This window comes from Euwallacea fornicatus, chromosome 4 (genome assembly GCF_040115645.1).
Source record: "Euwallacea fornicatus isolate EFF26 chromosome 4, ASM4011564v1, whole genome shotgun sequence".
Lineage (NCBI taxonomy): Eukaryota > Metazoa > Arthropoda > Insecta > Coleoptera > Curculionidae > Euwallacea > Euwallacea fornicatus.
In genome coordinates, this window is record NC_089544.1 from 3,741,048 (window position 1) to 3,765,639 (window position 24,592).

General features: G+C 37.6%; 2 protein-coding genes across 2 annotated transcripts in view; one reads left to right on the forward strand and one right to left on the reverse strand.

Moving 5' to 3' along the window:
- Nucleotides 1-24,592, reverse strand: part of LOC136350981 (uncharacterized) — a 171,456-nt gene that overhangs the window by 24,601 nt on the left and 122,263 nt on the right. Inside the window, exon 2 of the mRNA XM_066303188.1 lies at nt 2,451-2,608. Coding sequence (XP_066159285.1) covers nt 2,451-2,608 — 158 coding nt within the window. The remainder of the gene's footprint in view (nt 1-2,450; nt 2,609-24,592) is intronic.
- LOC136338669 (jerky protein homolog-like) lies at nt 21,774-23,747 on the forward strand. The gene is made up of 2 exons (XM_066281280.1): nt 21,774-22,858; nt 22,921-23,747. The coding sequence occupies exons 1-2, from the start codon at nt 22,052-22,054 to the stop codon at nt 23,701-23,703; spliced, it is 1,590 nt and encodes a 529-aa protein (XP_066137377.1). The 5' UTR covers nt 21,774-22,051; the 3' UTR covers nt 23,704-23,747.

A 24,592-nucleotide genomic window follows, 5' to 3' on the forward strand; every position in this document is an offset into this window, starting at 1 on the left:
TATTTTCAGGGATTTCGTGTCTTAGGATACAGAAAAGAATGTCAGGTATCCATAGGCACCTAGGAGGAAATATTTCGTGAACACAATATACCTAGATCAGTCAGTTATATTTATAATTATTTTGTGAACGAGAGAATACTTTTAATGAATTTCTCATGAAGGTTTTGTTTTAAGCTATTTTTCCAAATGCTGTATAATTTTTCCGATATAGATGCGGCCAGCTTCGTGGCCCATCCCATACATATACAAAGCTCCATAGGGCCATTACGCTATCGAAAAATATACCATTTTGAACACAAGATTGCCTCTTGGAAATGAAACTCGTTCCCAGTTTGATAACATTTGCGTATATCAAATCCTTGATTAAATTCTTATTAATTGTCGGTTAAATATTACCCAAGCAAACCGGTATCTATATAGTTTAACCGAAAGTTTGAATTTAATAACCGGACAAAACCGAAGCCGCAAATTGGTCAATTTTTCTGCGAGTGGAAATACAATTCATGCAAACTAAATAATCTGAACTTTTAGAAATATTGAGTATTTTAGATAAACAAGTTGGGCAAATATTTATGGGAGGATTTTCAAACACTGATTGTCCAAGAGCAGTTTTTTCTACTCCTGTATCAGCAAAATTTCAAATTACGCAAGGGTGATCTGTAATCCAAAATCATAAATTATAGACGAGTATACATAATGGAAACCCACGCAGGGCGTAATGATATTACGCAACAGAGCGGCGTAATAGATTAGCATAACGTTTTTCCACGAAATACAGACAAAACACAAGTAATCTCCATAGATTGGTAGAATTATTTAAAGTCTAATAAATTTATAATCAATGGGTCCTTTCAGTTTTCATTTTCCATGTTTCAGCGCTGAGTAAGTAATAGAAAAAAACTTTGAAGTGGTGCACGGTACTTTTCTCGATGAAATTACTGACCTCGCCTGCGGTTCGGTCGTAAACTTTCGTCTCGCTGGTAACATACCGCTTACTGTTCTCGTAATGTAAAGTCCTCTTACTGGAAATTTTATCTAAATAAACGAGACTCTTTTTAGATTCCCCATAAAGGAAAATTCAATATTTTTTATTTCGACGTGTGCATTTGGGGTTTAATTAAAAACTCATTACTGAAACAAGTTGTCTCGATGCATTTGTGCCTTTCTAAAGGGATTGTCGATGGTAGCGTGTTAAGGGCATGTAAAATTGCAGAAAACCATCCACGAACGTGTGCCGTCCTTGAAACAGCTTAAATGCATTCTCATTCCTTTTTAAGGAAAATTCATCAAACGTTTTTAGGAAAACAGTAAAAGCCGGCTGTTCCTGTGACCAACAGAGCGACTGCAACAATTTCTTCTAACACATCTCATCAGTCATTTTTCCCGTTTTGCATTCGCTGCAGTGTTCTTTCTTCCTCAAGCGGAAATCAAATTTAATTCCGATCGGTTCTCTGCTTCTATTTTACATTGGTCTAAATCCTAATAGTAATATTATTCAAATATTCAAATATCCAGCATTGATTTCTGAGCCTTCGGGTTTTCCTGGATGTGCGATGGAGCTTTAATTGAATTCTCAGTCACCATTGATGGCATACACTGAACGTTCGAAGGATATTACTGAAAGAAATGAATTCATTATCTGCCCTGATCATCATTTTTGAATGCATTCAAACGAGTTTTTTTTTAATTCCCTTAATGCCGGCTTTCCCCCAGCGTTCTGTAAGAAACGCGCTCGGTAGCATTTGTATTATTTCTTAATATTTAATTTTCTTATTTCGTTATATTATTTCTCATAATTATTATTTTTTTGTCTGGTCTTTTCGAATCTACGCAGAGCGCACCTAGGACTTCTTCTCCAGGGGACTACGCTGCAGGTAGGTAGGGGCCTGGTGGGCCTCGGCCCGGTTTTCGGTAAAAGAGCCATTGAGTCGAAAGGAGCTCGCGTACCGGAATACTCATTTTTCTGCACCGGTTTAGTGTTCAAGCTTTAACAAAAAGGAAAATGAGAGCGTCAAAAAGCGTTTCCAATTATTTCAATGATTTCGCGAGCAGTGATTTTCCGCGCGTAATATCCATCCATCGCATGATTTTCTCTCTCCCAAAAATTGGTAACGTAAGAGTGAAAAATTCAAATAGGCACCATCATCGATAACTCCGTGTATTATCGTCGAAGAAGCTGATATTTTCGTAACTTTATACAATTTAACGGTAATTAATAGTCTCGATAATGATTTTCCATCTCGGAAAATCAAAAGCCGGAAATGGTTGGCGCCTGAATTTTATTAAGCCGTCGACTGCAAAAATGAAAAAGGAAACTTGCCGCATTTCAGAGGGAAATTGATGCTGTCGACGGGAAAATACTGTTACAGTTCTTATCCCTCGACGCGCTGTTTCTAGGTTTTTTAGTAACCAATAAAGAAGAAAATTCAACTAAAATAGTAATTAGATACCTGTTGTCCATGCGTATATTCAACTCCTGCCACCAAGCAAGTTGCCGCAGAACTCAGCCTTGCTAGTCCTCTTGTGGTAATATCATCGTCCAATATGGAAGAAGCGTCTTCTTCTTCCGAGCTGTCGGATATGTCGTTGCTTAACACCGCCAATGGACCTGAAACAAGATACACAAATTCGTTCTACATTTCCCCAAAACCCTTAAAGTAATGGTGTAAGTTCAGAGTTTTCCAAATGGGCCAGATGGGTTTTATTATGGGCCCAGCATCCAGTCGTTGCGTTCCCTGATTTGTATCGGTACGTAACAAATTTTTTTTTTAACTGGTCATTATCGTCTATTATCAGTTGATTCAGTACTTGCATTTTGTTAGTGGATTGGTGATTTTAGTAGAAGTGAGTATTAACTAAAAATGACAGTAACAACATCGTACAAACAGGAAACTGAAGTTATTAATCGAAAAAGAAAACAGTGAACTTAAACCGCATCTTCTTAAAAGGGATTTTTAGATTCATCTGATACTGGGAAATAATCACTAAATATCATGTTTTTAGATTTATTTTTAAATTCTCTAATTTTCCCATTTTTTCCTCACATATCTGCTTTTTTGCTTAGCTTCCGGCATTTATAAATTGAACTTTGCCTTCGTTCCGGCCAAATATGGCCGTGTAATTTTTATTATGACACTGATTGCCCGGCAAAGTCAAAAACTATATAAAAATCATTCCTGCAAAAAAAAACATTTCTTCCTTAGCAAGAGATGCTGCTTCACGACAAAAAAAAAACTAAATTTCAGATTTTGTCAAGCTTTACTTGTTCGAAGTATATGTGGCGGAGTTTTTAAAACTTTTCACCTTTGAAAGTTTCTTATCGCACATGTGCAACTTTTAGTTCACAAATGCGGTCTAAGTGCGATAAGGTAAAGTTTGTTTAACTTTACTACACACTGGCAGGAACCGACTTATTAATGTTCAATGTCAAATTATGGTTGTAACTTCTCAGTTTGGCCTCATTTGAAGACATGTTTGAAAAACTTTTTATTTCTTATTCGAAATTTTGAGCTTGATAGATGTATCGAGATGATCGAGTTAATGCTGGTGCCCGCCAGTGGTAAGTACTTTTCACACCAGGTTTAAGAAACTTAATATATCCTCACTCGTTGCGGAAGACAATGTCGATTTTTTCCATAGGGCGAAAAATAATTTTCTACGCCTTTAGGCCATTAATTTCATGTGGAAAACTGTGCTGGACAAATTGCTGGATTGTGTGGCGAGCAGTCGTACAAAAAGATGTGTAGAAAGTTGCATTTTTATCGTCAAATTTTAGAAGATTGTCTGAACATGTCGGAATAATATAATATATTGTTAATAAACGTCAATTTATTAACAAAATATAGAAAGACAAACGAATTTACTATTGCTTGACGGCACCTCTGCCCTTTTATGTCTCGATTGCTGACTTTCTCTTCTTCCCTTTCCTTCTTAGTTCTGGAGGGGTACTCCATGCACAAAGGGGATCCCCCAACACTTATTCATTTTGTAGCGGTGGCAGTAGTAACCTCGTTCGATAATGTTTCGTCTCAAAAATGGCTCTGTTAGTTTACTTGCTGTTATGTTATTACTAACTTTAACGCCATAATACCAAAAACTCGTTAACCACTAGATGTCCCATAAACGGATCTTTTCAGTGAAACAATACCAAAACAAACAATAAAAAAAATGAATAATGTTTGAATGCAGCTGTGGTAAAGAATCTTCATCATTCAGTAAACATTAAGAAAAATCCCCCCTACATTTTGATAATTTGACAGTGATGGATCAAAATTTTGATAAATTCCACTCTCTTGTTAGCGATTAATTCTTAATTTTTTTTGTTGCCTAATTTGGTTACTGTAATAGGAATGTATTTCGAGCGATACAAACGAGAAATCGACCGATGATGGACGTTTGTTAATGATTGAGATTAGCGAACTTGGCTAAAAAATAGGTAACTCGCTGTTTGCAATCAGATAGGGATGATAACTCTGGGTGGAAGCAGGTACAACTGGTTTGAGGGAGCGAATTTTCGCCCAACTTAGGCAAAAGTTCTGCAGTCAATTTTTTTTATGTGCGCACTCCGGTGCGATTCAGCGCCAGCAGACGCGAACATTTGTTCTTGTTCGCGAACGTTTGTTCGTGCGCGTTCGAAGTGGCGACGCGTCGTTCCCACCCGAGCGATTACAGCCAGGCCTGCGGTGGAGCCACTATTTTCAACGAGCGAATTAGAGATGGCCGATGATGGAATCTCGTACACACCAGGCAAGCAAGAACGAGTTTTTTTTTTCATTTTTGATCTAGCCCTTTCCTCGAGTCCTTTTTGATCGCGGACAAACAAAAGTTTGCTCCGGCAATCGCCAGACGAGTACTGATAGGGAATGCTCGCTCGTTCTTGTTCGCTGTTGCTGGCTCTTCGGCAAATACCCACCTTAACATGTATCATGTTTGTCGCGTCGAACATCCGCAGCGAAAAGGATCCGTTCGGCCGGGCGAAGCGCTGCGTCCGTTCGGCGCGGCAAATATAGCGAACATGCACACGGTTCACCGAGAAGGTTTAGGTGACTAAGAATGTCGCTCTCGGTAATCCCAAGATAAATAACTAAGTACACTTCCCCAGGAAGAAATCGATCCGACTTATTCAAAATGTAAATCTGCGCTCTTTTATATTCCAATGAGCGTCACACAGCTATATAGTACTTAATCTAACGCAGAAATCTCTCTTTATTTTAAAGGAGAATATTCCAAAAGCCATTATTAAGTTATTTCCATACTTTTATGACTCAGTCGCCTTGCAAAGCACCTTCACGGGCCTTGCATTTTTAAACTCTGGCCTCGAGTATATTGTGCCTTTATCGTGTCTTTATGAGATCCCGGCGTGTCGTTTTCAAGGATTCGGGGTTGTTAAAGGAAGTGTTAACGTGCTGATATTTTTGATGCATACGGGATTTACAGAGCAATGGAAGAAATGGACAATGTAGTATTTCGACCGGAAGCGGGTACGTCGTGTCATTTTGCAAGCCAGCATGTTAACAACATAACTGATTTCTGTTCCGTGAAATCGACTCAACCTAAGGAGAGCGCTTACATTATCGTCTTTGATATAAGACTCTTGTAGAGCTACAGGGTAAGAAGGTAGAGCGAACTTGCCTTCCACAAAAGTGGTTTGTTTCCGTTCCACGAGACGTTTATTCCACCCCCCCATATTAACCCATTATTCCGTCATATCTGTTACGTTTTCTGCGTTGGCCCTAGGGGCGGCGGCGGGAGGGGGTGGGGTGGGGGGAGCAAGATAAACACTCCCCGAATGTCCTCTCCTCCAAAATACGATTTCACATTGGTAGTTTACAAAGCTAAAAAGTCGCTAAGAAATAGAAACTTATAGTCTGCCTGACACATTTCTACATTTGATTCATAATACGTGCCCTATTTCATTTCCGCTCGGTTTCCTCAGTCGGATTATGCAATGCAGCTGCGACTTTTCTTAAAATTGAATGAAACATGTTGCGAATTTTACCAGAAATGGTAGACGAATTGAAAATTTTAAAAAGGCCAGACGAAAAATAAGAATGAGAGTGAGTAATGGTTTTTAAATTGCGCCTGAGAGGCCTGTTTCGTGTAAAATTTTGTATTCTTGGCAGTAGTACAGACTCCGTGCCTTGATTTCTGCGCGCCTCCGTTGTTCCGCGCAAAGCGAACGTAAATAACTAAAATTTAATTCATTCAGTTAAGCACACAATGTGCTGAAGTACCCAATTAAATTAAACAATTATCGCTCAAACATCTACCTTCGATTACTGGTAATATTGAATGGAGAATGGGGGTATTTGCTCTGTCTCAGCGCACTAGTTCATACTTCATAGGGTGGCCAATAGACTACGTAGGTTGAATCATTGTCCCCGGTTACATTGAAATCTGTTTTAATTGATCTGAGTTAGTTCAATATTTGGTTATGCCATGGGCGATCTGGCAAACTTCGAAGGTTAAATAATTCACGAACTGTTGCGTTTGCGATGCGAGCGCGATCCTATTTAATCAGCTCCCTTTTTATTTACTGCCGGTTTTGCCATCTGTTTAGGGATTAAAATCGGTTTGAGTGTGAGATTGTAAAAACAGCAAATAATAATAATAATAATAATAATAATAATAATCGCAATTTGTGCGAAAAGATACTTTCCAAGATCTCTCCCTTAAATGGTATTTTAACTTAACGAGGAAAACGCATATCAAAGGACTTCGTTAGACGTCCATTAAATGTGAAGACACTCTATGACCCGAGTTAAATTGCTTTCCTGTCGACTAGATTGCTCTTAATTTTCCGCCGTATATGCACTGCCATCCTACGAAATCCATCCATCAAGATTTTCTTTCCTGAATTGCATCAACCTTAATCCAGGCCACTTTTGCATACAAATGAATCTCGGCGAACATCAAAGGACCGTTTATTTTATGAACTATGTTAGGGCAGGGATATATTAGTCTGGCTTTCCTAAGGGCGGATTTTCGTGAAAGCTTTTATAGGCCCTTCAGTTAAATCAACTTTTAAGTGGATTAATAGGAGGTTTAAATCTACTGTTTCCGCTAAGGGCGACTAATATTGTTTTGAGGGGGTATTAGAATTGCTCGATCAACAGTGACTGCTTCGCAATGGCGGGATGCAGTGAATCAGAAAAGTGTGCGTACATCCTTTATAAAGTGAGTTCTGACATAATAACGTTCAGTAATTTATTATTTCGGCTAGTCTTATCGCACAAGGTGCATAAAGATTTCTTACATAATCGAAAAATGTATATACAGGGCGTTTGGAGAATTTGGTACAAAATTTAATGAGGTGACAGTTGAGCAAAAAATAATAATAAAAAGTCCTATAAACATTGGTTTTATGTGATAACGTTACTGAGTCCTAACATTTAACTATTTTTTTAAAATAACCCTTCTGCTTAAAACAATGGGATGGAAATCGTAAGTAATAATCATAGTATAAAAATCTTTAACTATCCTAAGGTCCATCAATATCAATTGTGGATAGAGGTAGTTTTCTGTCTACCCCCAACCGAATTTTTCAGATTTTCTTTATTCATTTGAATTATCAAGTATATTATATTATTTTTTAAAGAATTTAACTATTCTGAAAAAAAAACTCGCTGCTATTCATTTCGAATTCTGCGTAACTTAGTCAGAAATATATATTTTTTTTATAATGTATAGCTCAGAACATTAGCACTTTTTAGCGGTTACACGTAGCAGGCACCTTTATATTATTTCATGCAGAGTGGCCCGATTAATAGAGTGCACCTGAAACATCTTAAATGGATTTTTTTCCTCGGAAAACCACGAGACTTTTACTTTTAAAAGGGTCATATGTGAATCATAAATTCGTACGTGTAGAGCCACCCCTCTAAGTGGGGTGCACCCCTTCAAGAATCTTAAATGGCACGGGGGGGTCAAGTGGCACGTCAAGTCAAAGGTATTTCAATTTTCTTTTTAAATATGCTGAATTTTTTTTGGCCCGCCTTGAAATATTGTAAAAAAACTGTTTCAAATAATCGGTGAAATAAATAAAAAAATATAAATCTTAAAATAATGTTTTATTTAATTAAGCGTTCAAAGTGCAGCCTATTTACTTCCATACAATAATAAAGTTTTTGTTCAACCTTTTCCCGAATATTTTGTAACATTTCCGGAGGTACTTCACCACGTTCCATAACTGTTCGGTGGCGAAGATCCTCTGAGGAGGTAGATTTCGTTTTATCAACAACAGTTTTTAAATGACCTCTTAAGAAAAAGTCCAATGGTCTTAAATCAGGCAATCTGAGGGGACATTCAATGAAACCTCTTTTATTAATCCAGTCTTCGGGAAAATGTTGATCCAAAAAGTTACCAGTTGTGTAAACCATGATGCTTTGGATCGTCGCATGAATCGACAAATTTCGCGAAAAAATTCTGATCGGTGTAAAATCGGAGCAAAACTACCCGTTCACTAGTAACAAAACCCGCTACCTTATCTTAAGAATTTGATGATGAATATAATTTTTTGTAGTATTGTTGAGTTTATTAAGTTTAGGTCATTTTTTTCGATTTATTTCACCGACGTTTTAAAACGGTTTTTTACAATATTTAAAGGCGGAGCAAACAATTTTCAGGATGCATGTGAAGAGATTTGAAATACCTTTGATTTGACGTGCCACTTGGCCCTCCCGTGCCATTTAAGATTCTTGAAGGGGTTGCCACCACGTTTAAGAGGATGACTCCTACACCTACGAATTTGTGATTGAAAAATGTCCTCCATGAAAGTAAAATTGACGTGTTTTGAGGTTTTCCGAAAAAAAATCCATTCAAGACATTTCAGGTGGACTGTTTGAAAGGGGCCACCCTGTATATCTCTTTTTCATCTATATAGGGTGTTTTAGAGTTGAAGTGACGAAAGTTTGGAGGATTTTCCGCTTAGCAAAATATAGAAAAAGTTTATGCGAACATAGGTCTGAAAATGCTTTGTTTCTGAAATACAGGGTGTAACGTTTTTTTAACAAGGTTTTTTGTTAACAGCTTAAAAATACTTTACCCAATTTTAATTAAATTTTCACGATGTTATACACCCTACGCAATAAGGCTAGTTAAAAAAAAATTATTGCACGTTATTATATCAGAACCAACTTTATATATAGGGTGTACGAATGCTTTCGTGATTTATTGTTGTTTCAGCCAATCTCGATAAGTGTTTGCTCAAAAGTGGTCGAAAGTGTTTCAGTCTTCAGATAGATTTTCAGACATTTAGTATGTTTGAACTACAGCGTTTGTGATACCAATTTCTTCCATCAACTTGATGCACGTAGCGATCGTGGGGGGGTGGGGGGCAGCGGCCATTATTCCCTTATTAAAAATTTCTCATAATTTTACGAGATCGCACGTTTCTCCTGTTTTGCGTTTCTTTTTACTTTTGCGTCGAATCAAAAAAAATCATAAACATAAAAGTTACAGGGACGCGTCAGGAGTCAATTGAAAATTGTCGTCACCGACTCTGTGCAATTCCTATGGAGCATCAGCATGTCCTGTACCAATGTTAAAAATTTCTTCAGATTACTTGACACGGAGATGTCCATTTCTGAACGATCTCTCAAATGAAATCATAATGGCTTTAAGGAAATATACGGCATTCTTTAGATAGTCTTCGCTTATTGGATATTTGCTTTTTAATCAATCTAAGATGGGTAAATTAAAGCGTCTTTCAAAGATTCGACTAAAGTTTCAATTAGTTTCTCGTTTCAGTTTAAAACTAATTTCACTCGTCCGGATTTCTATTAATAGTGTGCAGCATCCGAGATCTGGCTATCAATATTTGATCCACTCCTAGAGAAGTTTAAAAGGGACAGTGATGGAGAATAAATAAAATGCGGGAAGAATATACATAAAGAATTCAAAGTTTCTGCTCATTTTTTAACATCAAACAAAAGCCTAAATAATCTGTTTATTCTTGTCCTTCCTGGCAAAATCCCGAGTTTCATTGTGCCAGCCCCTCCGCCTGGCATAAATCCAGCAGGGCTTGTATTTAATGGAATTTGGATATAATAAGACGCTTATCCACCTGCGCCTTACTTCCTGTAATTCGTCTTTGTCCCGGATTTGTGTGCCACAAATGGAAATCCAAAAGTACGAATGGCATAGTTGAGGTGTTTGCCTTGCAACAAATAAAAGCAAATTGTTGATATTTCGACTCTGAATTATGTCCAGCGATCAATCAAGGGCTGGAAAATGGGAACTCGTGTAAATATTAGGCACAGCAGCAGGCGTTGAGGTTCTACCTCCTATTTGTGTAGGCTTCCTGGTTCTACCTGAAATATCCGGAAAAAACGCCGATACCCTGGACAGTTTGGCTCTGGCATTCGGGTGATTGAGATACAGATTAGCTGAGACTGGCCGAGTTTTCATCTATATTTTCAGTTGAACTAAGATGCAGCTGGATCCTCTAAATAATCAAAAATCAAAGCTCTGAATTCATGAAATTTGTAACTGAAAATTTGCTAAGTGCGTCAGCAAGCTTATTATCTTGTGACAATCAGTTACAACTACTTTTCATAACTTTCAAAGAAACTAAGTTCAGGCAGTCTTGGGAGTTCACCCATCTTTTCACCAGAGGCAAAGCTTTCAGAGGCACAATCAAATTAAACTCGTATGTTTTCAGTTGAGGTAAAGCACTCTCGAGCTTTATTAATCGAAACTTCGAGCATTTAGGAGATGAGTATTTCCAAATTTTCGGTTTCCTCCAGCAAGTTTATCGTAACACGACAAGAAAACTCTAAAAAAGGTCGCGTTTCGTCCTGAAGGGCATCATCAGGCTTTGCACAATAAAATCTTGCACCCATGAACGAGTTGATGCCCTTAGGGGTGTAACTCAAGTAATGAGCGCAATAAAAAGGTTTTTGAGAATAGAACTTCGAGGTTTCACTTAATGTTATTCAGAATGAGAGCCTCTTTGAAACTAATGCACCATTTTGACGATCTCTCCTACAGTGCTTTCTAAATTTGAAGGTTTCCTAAAATGCATTGACCTCTCGTCATAATGAATTGCAGTTTCTCCTCAAAATTTTTCAGAAAAAAAACCACATTTTCGATTGAAATAAGGACTAAATGGATGTTTAAATTGTCAACGACCACGATTCTAGATGTACAAGGTTGGACTTGAAAGTTCGCTGGATCTTACAATCGGTATATCATCTCGTGGTAATGAGTTACAACTTATTTGCAGAGCTTTCAGAAACTCTGGCGAATTTGATAATTTTCAGCCGAAGGAAGGCGCAGACAGCTTAAGTAACCCAAAAATTGCGGTCCCAGATTCATGAATTGGAAAGTTACACATTTTAAAGTTTTAAGACTTTCGAGCGAAGTTGAGAAAGTGATAAATTTTTCTTTGACTTGGAGACCTGCAATTTTGCAGGTTCGTTAGTATTAAAAATAGAAATATCGAAAAAATCCTTAAGTCAGCCCAATTCTTTGGCTTCACTGAATTATTATTAAAATTAACAATAGCAACCCTTTTAAGCTTATAGTTGTGATTTTTTCCTGGCAGGAAATGGGAGTTTCAGATCGTTAGCAGATCATATTTGAGAGAGTATGCGGATACAAAGCATGGTCTATAGTGGCTCTTTTTTTGCAATATTCCATTTGAAACTTTTTTGTGAATTTTGCCTCCCTCTCATTACAGATAATTAAAAAAAGTCATTTTGCTGGGACGCTAAAGAGAGAAGTGCCTTTAAATGAGATCGTTTGAAGATCTTATGCTTTAATTTCCCGTATATATAAATAATCTTTATTTCCCCCGAAAAAGGCTAGCGACCAAGCTGGTCTTTCTGCCTATGGTACAAATTTCTAACTTTGGGTGATTAAACGTTATTACAAACCAAACTTATAAGATACATCTGGAAGTGTTCCAACAGCGTGGTCGACGAAAAGAGGAAACGGGATTGTCTTGTCTGCCTTGTTAAGCGAAATGGTTTTAGTATTGTCGCGCCGTAGGAATTGTTCTTCTACTTCTTTTGCAGTTGTAATAACTTTCAGTTATTTTTGTCATGTGTGTACGTTAGTATAGTAATTGGGTGAGTCAAACGTAATATCGTCCTACGAATTCGCCTTATTAAGCGGTTTTTGTCCACAGTATGAAACAGCGCATATCAAAACTACCACGCAAAATACACCGGGCAAAGCCAATTCAAATCACGAATTTTTCCCAACCATGCGATATTAAAAAAAAGTATTATTATTGAATTCTACATAACAGAATACTTCAGGCAACATTTTACTGCCCTGAAAACTGGTATGTAGTTATGAGGGTTACTGTGTCATCAAGGGCGACGACTCTTCAAGAAACAACAACTGGAGAACGATGTCACCACTTTTAACGCTCATAATCGATATAGTGTATTAGTCATAATTATTTCAACTTTTAAAATTAATTTATATTTTTTTGTTTAAATCATAGGGACCTATGCGTCACCCCGTACCAAGAAACCATTCTTTATTGAACTACCTTTACTTATCATGGAAAAGAAATATATTGTCTTTAATTATATTTGCTGTTACAAACAAATTGTGTTTCTATGCCGACTAGAATTATTGCAACTAAATTGTTTTCCTTAAATATTCAACTATAATAATGAAAAATAAAACGAATTTTTCATATTTAGTGTAATTTCCTTTAGCTGGATCCATTTCTGACCAAGTTTTTGATAGTAATTCGAATAGTTCTGTGGAATTTTTAAGTTATCGGTCAGGAATTTTCTGGTCCAAGATTTCCCGTAGGTTCTCAAATGGATTGAGATCGGGACTTTGAGGCGGCCAATTCATAACAGGAATTTTTTCCTCTACCGCTCTTTGACCGTTTTGGAAGCATGCTTGGAATCGTTATCGTGTTAAAAGGTTGAATTTAAGCGACGTGACATCATCCGTGTAGGGTTCCAAAACGTTCCTCAACATGCCTTTGTATATAAACTTGTCCATGCTTTCTTGAATTTTGTATAGAGGTCCCATACCAAATGACAAAAAGCTCCCCACACCATTACAGATCCTTCGCCATGTTTTACAGTGAGACAAGTGTGTTTTGGATCCAATATCCGGCCTTTAAGTCGTCTTAAGCGAACCACACCATCTCTTCTAAGTAATTTAAACTTAGAATTGTTACTAAATACGACCCTTTTCCAATCATTTGGTGTCCAGTGAATGTGGTTTGAACAAAGACTTTTTGGCAGGTTTATAACTATTCAAGTCATTGTTCGACTTGAAAGGCCAAATGGTCCTGCTGGGTCTATTTCACCCAGGATTTTCGTTGAAGATAGGAAAGGACTTCTTTTCGCAATATTTAAAATCTTTCGATCTGATTGCTTGGAGGACTTTCTTTGTCTACTAGTGTTTTTAATGGTTTTATCTTGCCAGTACGAACAAACTGCTTGATGGTTTTCGACACTGTCAATTTATGAAGTTGCAAATTTCTGACTATTTCGACTTGCCTTAGCCCATTCGTATAAAAATGACAAACTGCTGTGCTAATATCACCACTATACGTTTTACTTCGAGCTGTGACGGAAAGTTCACTAATTAATAGTCGAATTGAATATAAGAACCGAGAAGCAACATTTTCTCAAAAAAACATGAAAAAATAAATAGTTGCAATAATTTTGGTCAATATAGAAACACAATTTGTTTATACCAGTGAATATAAGAAGAGATAATACATTTATCTTTTCTGATAAGTAAAGGTAGTTCAATAAAGGATGTATGTACAGGATAGCGCATTTGTCCCTGTGACGTAAACAAAAGTAGAAATCAATTTTAAAAGTTGCAATAATTATGGTCAATACTGTATCTATAGCTACGTACGTTGCAACATTAAGTATTCATAAGTCACACTTTTTCCATCCAAGAGACCTCAACCATAACGGGAGTATCAATAAAGGAGCTTTTGCTCTAAGCTTCGAGTCCCGAAGCATGACCCTATGTTAAAATACAAACGGTAATTTCGATGATCAGGTGATCTGAAAAGTGCCTGGAAGTTAGAATTTTGTGGAAAAAGTAATGTTCTCTCGGACAACGATGTCGTGGCTGATAGGCCAGATAGAATCGAGACTCGGGCGATTTCCTTCCAAACGCCCGTAACATTTTTCTGCAACTCAAGATTAATTTCAAACACGAGGATTGTCCCGGAAGTACCCGACCGAACAATTAAAGAAAAAAAAATGGAAATTATTACATTTTTTCTCAACACAGTCTTTTTTGAGATTGGCACACTTCCCAACCATGTTCTATACTCTGTTTACAGTAAGACGCTTCGAACGCTTCCAAATAGGCATCAACCTCACACTGCACCTTGTCCTAATAGGCAAATCTCTTTCCGCTGAGCCATTTTTTTCAAGGTTGGAAATGGAAAATAATCTGAAAGGGATAAATCTGACGAATGAGGTGGGCGAGGAAAAACTTCGAAACCAAGTTGATTGATTTCGGCCATCGCCATGACCGAAACATGGACTGGTGCGTTGCTGTGATGAAACAAGACTGTTTTTCGTCAAATGCGGTCAATTTTTCCTAATTTCTCCGCCCGAACGGTGCACTAAATTTTTGTAACGTTCGCCGTTTGTGGCTTTTTCCCGTAGAACCGAAATTATCCCTATGCAAATGGGGAGAAGCTCTTCAACAGGAGACACGGCTAAAAACACCGTCTCAAGAATTTATCCACTTAAAGAAGAAATAAAACATTTCAATGTTAATACCATTGATATTAACTTCGCGTGCTTTTCTGGCACTTAAACTAAATTGAAATAGAATCTAACCACTTCCTGCATTATTAAACGGCCGACTTTGTGAGCGGTAAAGAGGGCATTGCATGCCTCCTGCAATTTCCTAACAATATAGACTTTTGTTCAGACATCTTATCTCGCAAAGATTAAGGGAACGTTGAGATTTAAGGATTTAATAACACGACACGCGATCGTATTATGCTTTGTCAGATCATTTTCGGGGTTTATGATGAGGATATATTTCATCCCCATTCAACGAAAAAAGCAATAGTCACTATAAGGTTACAATTTTATGGCCGTATAGGAAGGGATGAGAGGGTAGTTATTTCACATTGCTGGAATTCTGCCCCATAACGCGTAAACTATAAGGAAACAATAAAGTTTTATGGAGGTCCAGATCATTAGTTTTCCATTTAGTGTAAAATAGCGGTTTTGGCGAGAATCCAACAAAACAACGCGAGAAATTGCATTTAGAAAAACCTGCACTAAAGTTTATCTCTGCAGCTTTATGGAGCCGAATTTACTGCTAGGCGAAAACTTGGGAAAATTCTAAATAATTAGCTGAGGTTTTGTTTGTTCTCTGCCTATAAATAGGGACGTTTATTGCGCATTTTCTTTGCAAAGTTTTATCACCTCCTAGGTAAAGAAAATTAACGTTGAATGATTCACCGTGGAGATATATATATGTCCAGAACTTTAGCTCGAGAATGCGCTTGTCGAGTGCCCACCTCACTCGGAAGAAATCGCATTCAAGAGCTATTATTGTTTATACCCAGTAAATAATTGCAATAATTAGGACTTTAGCCAGAACGTCGGCGCACGCGATTCCCTTCTCCCCGAGGTGTCTGTTGGTTCTCCACTGTTCGAGGCTTTAGATGCCGGTAAGTCTCCCTGTCCTCTCATTTGTGCGGATTAGCCTGAAAAATGTTCCGTTAGTTTTCTCCCTGACCGGAATTAGGGGATTGCGGCAAGAACATCATCCCACACTACCAGCATGGGGCGAGCGCTACTTGCTTAGAACCAGCGGTTCCGATCCGAACCCCTCAAATAGAATTTAACGTAGCTCCTGGATATTAATTTCATTACTCCAAATGATATCAGAGAATGACCTCTCGAACCATTAGAATTCAATAGCTCAATACTCTCGCCTGAACCAACGCGATGAAAGTAATGATGCTTAAGTAACTATAGATTTCGTTCTTCATCAGTCTAATACTATCCTAGTAGCTATTGACTTCGCCCTCCATAATACATCCGGTAATAATTCTCTAATAACTATCGATTTTATCCTGCATAGCGCTAACGATAGATTTCGCCTTCTGTAGCGCCAATAATACCTTAGTAACTACTACCTAAGTGACGATTTCGTGCTCCATGACGCACCATGGTGTTCATGGTTGCGACGGAGGTCGGCATCACTCCTTCCCAAGAGAGTCAAAATAATATATCACATAGTCTTCAGTTGAGCACCATAGATGTTCATTGATGTCTATGCATCTATTAATACCAGTACGTAAGTACTCGTAGTTTATTACCTGCACAACCTACTTGCATATCCAGCACAAGCATATAAACCATAGTTTGGGTCATAAGCTTCCCGAATCAACTCTGCACATATTCTCTATGCCATGAGTTAGGATTGTATTGGATGCTCTGCATATCTGAAAAGGACATGTTTGTCCCGAATTTTGGTCATATAATGATATACGGATTGTGTATTATTAAATCCGTTAATGAAAGCTTTAGTGCCAGTATAGAGGTGGAAGTCGTGCTGGCAAAATGGCCGAAATCTGATGCGGGGTTTTGTTTCGAATTTATGAGATTATGGCATCGATTCGCTTTGAAAATTGAGTAAATCAACATTTTAATCATTAAGCTACGCCTCCAGTTTAAGCCTTTTGGTTAAATGACGCTGATAAATATCGATGAAACACCTGCAACGAAGGAGAAAATTAAATTTTGGAATTTCTCCATTAATACACGGCATCTGATCGAAATGGATGAATTTCATGTTATTTAAACATATTGAAGACATTCGCAGTTCCCAGAATCTGTCAATAGCCCCTCAAGTAAAGGAAATAAAGTAAGGTTGATCGAGAATCCTTCGTTTAATGGTAACGAAAGAGACATGGAGTAAATGGAAAGAAAAATGTTCCAATTGCTGGGGATATTTTGGTAATGTATGATACGTTTTCAAATAAACCCGACAGCCTGCGGGCCTATGTGCAGAGTGTTCAAATACGAGTGCGCCAACTTTAATAGCGTAACGAAAAATATGACAAAAAGTTCATGTCAATATAGGTCCGCAAACGTTTTATTATTATGACTCAAGTTAATGCAATACATATAATAACACTATATCAATGTAAATAAAATAAGTAGACCTGTCTTACTTTCGTCCGAATATTCACTGAAGCCGGTCCTAGAATAGGCAATTTGCGGCAAAAAGGACAGAAGTTACATAGGTTTCTGCATGAGCGATCTTCGGACGAAACTAAAAAACATCATTTTTAAATATGAAAATACGTGCTTTGTCCAACGCGCCAAGTACGCGTGCTGAAGTAATTGGGGCAGCTTCAAGAGATAATGTCGACGATAGACTGCCTTAAAGAGACCCGAAGGGGTGATCTAATAGACCCTTCTCCCAATATGAGGAGGAATGGTGACAATTAAAAAGTATGTCCAGATCCTCTCGAGTGTTCAAAGAAAAGCCCCGACATGAGCTATCTATGCGTGCCGCACGACATCTTTGAGTTTTGGCAGGAAATATATCGATCGACCTCCTCCTGGACGACCGCACCGACGTAAGCGCCCTCCCTCCGATCACGGAGGCAGATAGACGGGAGGCCGGGAGAACGACCGTCCAGAAGTGGCGAACACGAAGGACAAGTGGAACAAACGATTAATCCCTGACCTTGACTCATGGAGGTGAAGCGTAAACATAGGTGCCTAACTCAGGCACTCAGAGCATGCGGTAGGTACCCACAGAATAGGGAAATCGGGCCCGGATTCCGGGGACTGTGGAGTCGTCGGTATCGCGGAACGTGCTAAAAGAATGCGTGGACAATCTAACTCCAACATCCCTCATTAACGGGATGAGGGCACTCAAAACAAAGTGGAACCGCTCTGGCAATGCCGCTTCTGCAATGGTTAAGGAAAAGGAATGCCTGCAGCGAGCCACTCAAGAGAGACAATGCAAATAAAAGCAATTGACAGCCGAATCCCCAAGCGCGCCGACACTGACGATTTATCCCCCAGAGACAGTTCCGGGTCGTTGCAGGCTACAGGAAAAGGAAACCTCAGATTTTTAGTATTTAAGCGCCCCGGCGAATTCCACGCTATCCGGTGGCCAGATCCCCAGGGCGAGTATCTTTAGAAGATTTTCCTCTTGATAGGAAAAAATCAGGTTTGCTCGGATCGAATGACGCAGAACCAACTCAACATCTGTTGGACGTTGAAAACTAATTTTAAGACGAAATGTTGGTTAATTATCTTTGAGATCGGACAGCCGATGGAGTTAATAGTTATTTGTGTAACGAGCAAAGAAACTAAGGCACGAGCGTGAAATATTGCGCACGAGCCGTGGATGAGGGTGGCAATTAAGATAATGAGTTAGGAGCTTCCTTGCGAATTAGGTACAGGATTTCCCCCAGGGCTTAGTTGATCTATATCAAAAAAATACATAATAATAAAATTTTAATGCTTAAACAGGAACTGGTCAAACTTTTTAAATATTATTTCGAATTTTTTTATAAACAATGTCAGAACGATCTTTGCTCTTTGACGCGGCATCGTGTTGCAATTTCCCGGCCTTGGGATGAATTCGAGGTGCATTCCTCAGCTTCAACTATCATCTCATTTCCAATTTAATTATTCTAACAAGGTAACATGCTAGACTCAGCATTTCCCTATAGAAGAAACCTCTGAACTCCAAAGAATGGATCTCAGCAAAAACACACCGTAGTAATGAAATATTCGCCTGAAAGTTCCATTTGCATTTCTAGCACCGAACAGCTTGCAAGTTTTCCCTAAAAAGGTTCAGGTTGTTATGTTGCCCTAAATTATGGGTAAGCTTTTAGCGTAATGAAGAGAGTTCTTGTTAAATAAATGCACAATTATTTTATTGGCTCGAGTGCCTGCATCTCCACCTGTGTACCGGAATTCCGATAAACGGGAAAATTGTTGAGAAGGAAGCTTGAAAGAGTTAGTTTTATTAAATGTAGCTTTGGGGACCTTTTCAAGTAAATTCTTGGTCGTAGACTAAAAAAAGAAAAGAAAAAGTTTTCACCTGTTACGTTCAGAGGACCTCCTGGATAATAGAATGGAAATAGAAGGTTTGAGCGGAGGTGATGTTCTCAAATTTGCAAAGGTCCTTTTGAAAATGACTACGAAATTATTATCTCGATAAATGTCAATTCTTATTTGAAATTGCCTGAAATTTCCACCTACTAAATAATTGAGTTAAATGATGTTGAAAATGTGAAGTGCTAAAGGCCAAAGAGCAGTGGCACTTTTACGACATTTAGACGAAGGTTGAAATGGTCCCTTTCGCTTGGAATTTTCGCCCTTGATGGCATTTCCTTTTTGCGGTCGCTATATCTGTCCGTGTCATACATTAATAGTTTGCGATTTTCAACACGACAAAGGAAAATTCTGCAAGTCAATAATACAATTTTTACCGTCGTTAGCTCTCACCGTAGCTAGCGCGGCGGACAAAACAATCTCCCTAACAGCTTAGATGCAATGTTGTACTAAACAACATATCAAAAACAAACAATGCGGGTAACACTATTTACTCATACATGTTTATGAAATTTATTACCGCATCGAGCTACTAAATTAATATCAGTATGACATCCAAATGGGATAAACTAATAAACGCAAATCCTCTCTCCCAGTCTACGTTTGTTCATTAATGCTTTTTAATTGCTGTTTAATGGGTGATCCATTAAAATACTGTACAGGACTTGGTAATCAAATTATCGGAATATAGCCAAATTCTTCCACATTCATTCAATATTGTTTAAAAGGCTTTTGGAGGAGCCTTTGTGAACTGTGGGAGGGAGCAAATATGTATCTCTCGCGCTCTGCCACTTCGAAACGGTCTCATTAGAGCATCAAAGCTGTATTGAGTCAACCAGCTATACGCTGATTTACTATTTACAAAATGACAGCCAGAGGGCGTAACTTGTGGAAAATACCGTGAATAATAAAACAGCACACGACTAAAGAGTTAGAACGGATTGGATGTAGCTAACACACGATGCGAGTGTTACAAGTTTCTCCAAAGAGTATGGTCAAGAATCTACAATTTATCCTAAAAAAAGGGTATAAAATGCGCATATTGGAGGTAACATCGAAACGTGTAGGATAATTTCAAATAAGAAATTTAAAACAAGTTGAAGTGAATAGAATTAAAAAAAAAACTAACTGGTTTTGCGAGCAGAGGCTGAAAGGCTGCACAAGGAGGAAAAATGGGAGCTTTTTGTCACAGATTTGCCATTAGATGTCTGAGAATACCTGAGGAGAAACCGACATATGCATCTACGTTTGATTATTGAAAGGCTAAATATAGGGAAACCAACAGATCTACAATGCTGATGAAACAAATCTCTTTGCTGTCTCAAAAATTTGGTTAGTAGTGATGAGAAGTATGGCCCCTCAACGAAGGCGGAAAAAGCAAATCTTGCCTGGCAGTCCAGTAAAATCGGTACGATTTTTTGCCAGGAGGGCCGCAGTGTATTAGTGTCCCTATGAAGTGAATCATGAAGTTCCTATGAAAAAGGAACCATAAGCACAAAGAGTGCGCATCAAACACTGAAGCGAGACATATACTGCGTTATGTTAGAAACGTGCATATTTTCAATACTTGATCACATTTGATTTTCTTACTAGTCGTCTAAACACTTCTTAGCTTGCCCTGCGACACATTTTTGACTTTCAACATGTCCCTAAAAGACCCCCATGGACGCTTAATTATATTGCACAATATTATTGTGCGTCTAACGAGTATATTGTGTATATTGCTCAAGTATTGAACGATAATTGCGCTTGATGGCAATTAATTGCGCAATACTGCATTATTTGTGCGGGTAGGAGCAATATTGCACAATATTTATTAGTCTATTGAAAATCATCATGGCGAAGCGAAATGAAGATCGCGAATTTATTGTCGAATTTTTGCATTTATATCGTGAATATCCCGCATTACGGAAGATGAAAAGTACCGAATGCAGTGATAGTAACTTAAACGATAATGGATATGAAGTGTTAATTGAAAAATGTTAGGAAGTTGACAGGAAAGCAGACAAAGAAACTGTGGAAAAAATTAATAGTTTGAGAACTAATTGTAGAAAAGAACTGAAGAAAGTAAAAACTTCCTACAGGGCGGGAACTGGCACTGATGATGTTTATGTACCTGCATTATGGTATTTTAATGAAGTTAATTTTTTACAAGACCAAGGAATCCCTAAGGACGAATGTTCTACAGTAATATTTCAAAATAAAGAGGAAGACGTCGTAGATGTCTTGGCAGATATACACGAGCAAAATGCATCAGAGATAAATAAGGACAATTTATTTAAGTATTTATTTATAAATACCTAAAATAGCTTTTCTCGTTATTGTATCTTGTTTTGAAATTATTGGCGATATAATTTCCAACAACTAATGAAATGTATCGCTGTTCATTCGTAAAAAAGTTTTGGTACTCTTTTGGTTCACCGAGCTTCAAGTCGGACAATAAATTCTCACTTGTACATTTACCTCGTTCCAAGCACCATTCTTAAGACCAACGCCGCCCTTTTGGTTCTTTTATGGAAGACAAATATAAAACAAGAATCAAACAGGTTTCCCGTTTATTTGACATTTTAACTTCGATTACTTTCAAGTTTCAATACTTTCCAGTTTTAAATTCAAACTGGCGAATATGGATATTGCACGGAAATATTGAGTTGTGTGTGCTAAACAGTATTGAGCAATGTAATATTGTACAATACAGCAGACGCTCGATAACGTAAATATGGGATAACTAAAACTTGCGCTAATGTAAACACATACTTCGTTCTATAGCATCAAACGGAACACGCGATAATGTAAACAATGTATACGCTCGATGACGTAAACAACTTTTTGCGACGGTGAATCGCCGATTTATGTTGGGGATTCACCTTTGCAAGAAAGTACGACAAACCTGGCAAACCAAGCCAGTCGTAGATGGTGTTTAGAACACGTTTATACATACGTTATAACAACCAATACATTGCATGCGTTAATACATTTTTACGATCATGGCATCCATGTCGTATAAAAGAAAATGTTTAAAATTAAGTGAGAAAGTGAAAATTATAGAAGAAGTTTCATTAGGCGCTGGAGTAACACAATTAGCAAAAAAATATGGTGTATCAAAAGCAACAATTTGCAAAATTAAGCGCATGAAAAGACAACTTTTACAAAGAACGTGCAATACATTTGGAGGACCGGGAAATAGAAGAACTTTAAAAAATGCAAAGGCACCCAAAATGGAAAATTCTCTGTATAAGTGGTTTTTACAACAGCGGGAAAATCATGTTCCAATTAGTGGCGAAATACTTAAAGAGAGAGCTAAATTGTTAAATCAAAAACTGAAAGAAACTGAAAATTTCGTTGCTAGTGATGGCTGGCTGCAACGATTCAAAGGAAGATATGGAATTCGACTGTTATCTATATCTGGTGAAAAATTATCAGCACAACCACAATTAGTACAACCATTTAAAGAAAAATTGATAAAAATCATTAAAGAGTTAGATTTAAGAATGGAACAAATTTACAACGCAGATGAAAGTGGTCTTTATTGGAAAATGTTACCAGAGAAAACTTACGCTGCATCATATGAAAAATCTGCTCCGGGTATAAAAACAGAAAAACAACGAATAACGTTTTTGGCCTGTACTAATGCTAATGGTTCACACAAGATAAAACCATTGGTAATAGGAAAAGCACAAAATCCACGATCATTTAAAAATTTTAAAGTTCCTGTTGATTATGACTGTTCAAAAACCGCCTGGATGACTAGCGGTATATTCCTGAAATGGTTTCATAAGCGCTTTGTTCCTCAGGTATAACAATAAACAAACACAAATGATCTGTGCATAATTTAAAGATGTTTTTCAATTTGTAGGTAAAAAATTTCCTAAAAGAACAGAAGCTTCCAATAAAAGCGTTATTACTATTGGATAATGCACCATGTCATCCTCCAGAACAACAACTGAGGAGCAGAGATGGGTCAATTTTTGTTATGTACATGCCTCCTAACGTAACATCAATAATTCAACCAATGGACCAGAATATAATAAGACTAACAAAACTGTACTATCGAAAGTTTTTACTTTCATCTGTTTTGTCTAAGAATCCTCAAAACATATCTGATGCTTTAAAAAAAGTAACATTAAGAGAAGCTGTCACAGATTTACATATGGCCTGGAGTGAACTTAATCAGGAAACTATTGCAAAATGTTGGAATAAGCTGTTTAGTACCAATGATGAAGATAATGAAGAAGAGAATGTTCCCTTAAGTGTAATTAGAGAACGTTTGCTATCCAGCGTTGACTCTATTGTCAATAGTGCATCATTGGATGTTGTTAATTTATTGAAAGTAGTGAATCCTAACACTGTTTGTACCTCAGCTGATATTAATATTTGGAACGAGGACAAACTAACGAATGATGCTACTAAAGATGAGAACAGTGAGAATGATGAAGACGATTCCATTGAAGCAAAAAGTTTGGTGACTGATGCCCAAGCTGTACATATATTTAATGAAGCTTTAGATTGGGCTGAAAGAAAAGAAGTGTCATACGCGGATATTTTAGTTCTTCGTAAATTACGGGCTCAGGCATTGGAAGATAATGCTAATCGCAAATTTACGCAGACTAAAATTGCTGATTATTTTTCTTCTAATTAATAACTACTTATTACTACAATAAAAGAATATTTGTTAATTTTTTATAGGTATGTTAGTATTAAACGTTTCTTTCAATAAATCTTTGAATTTTTAAATTACGTTCGCTAATGGAAACATTTCGATAATGTGAACCACACTTGGTTTTAATTAGTTCACATTATCGAACGTCTGCTGTATTATATTGTGCAATATAACTGAGGATTTAGGGGGCCCTTAACAGAAATAAACGAGGTTTTTCTGAGCTAAATGGCTTACATCGACCATATAAAAAACATAATTTGAGTTCGCTACACTTTTTGGCCCAGCATATTGTCTATGTAAACATATTTTCCTCCACAGTTAGAAGAACTTGCCCGAGACTAGGAGAAAAATATCGTGCCCCATTCGAAAATGTTATCTTTAGCAGTACGGTTATTTTATCCGGCCGGAAACTTCGCTCAGTGGAATTCGGGAGGAATATCTGTCTTCCAGCACACACAGATGGCGCCACCGATAATTACTATCTGGTGGTGGCATAGAATTTATGTTCAAGACCACGTTGGTACCTAACCGGAAGTCTGCTGATCTCAAACGGGTGAAATTTCCGCACAGGATGAGATTAGTTATATAAAGCGGTCTGAAAGATTTTTGAAAATGTTTTTTTCGTGTACCGATATCCATGGCTGAAAACGATCCCTTATGCAGCCAGTAAAACCAAAATGAAACTGTAAGATTGATTCTGCAAACTATTTCTTCCGGTTCTACTGCATGACATCGTTAAAGTGAATCAAAGCACTTTATGCAAACAAGGTTGTAGCTACATCGTTCTAAGTGATCATCATAAAGCAAACGGCAGCTTTTGAATTTTGGAAAGCTGGATCGATAGGACTACATAGAGTCGAACGGCCAA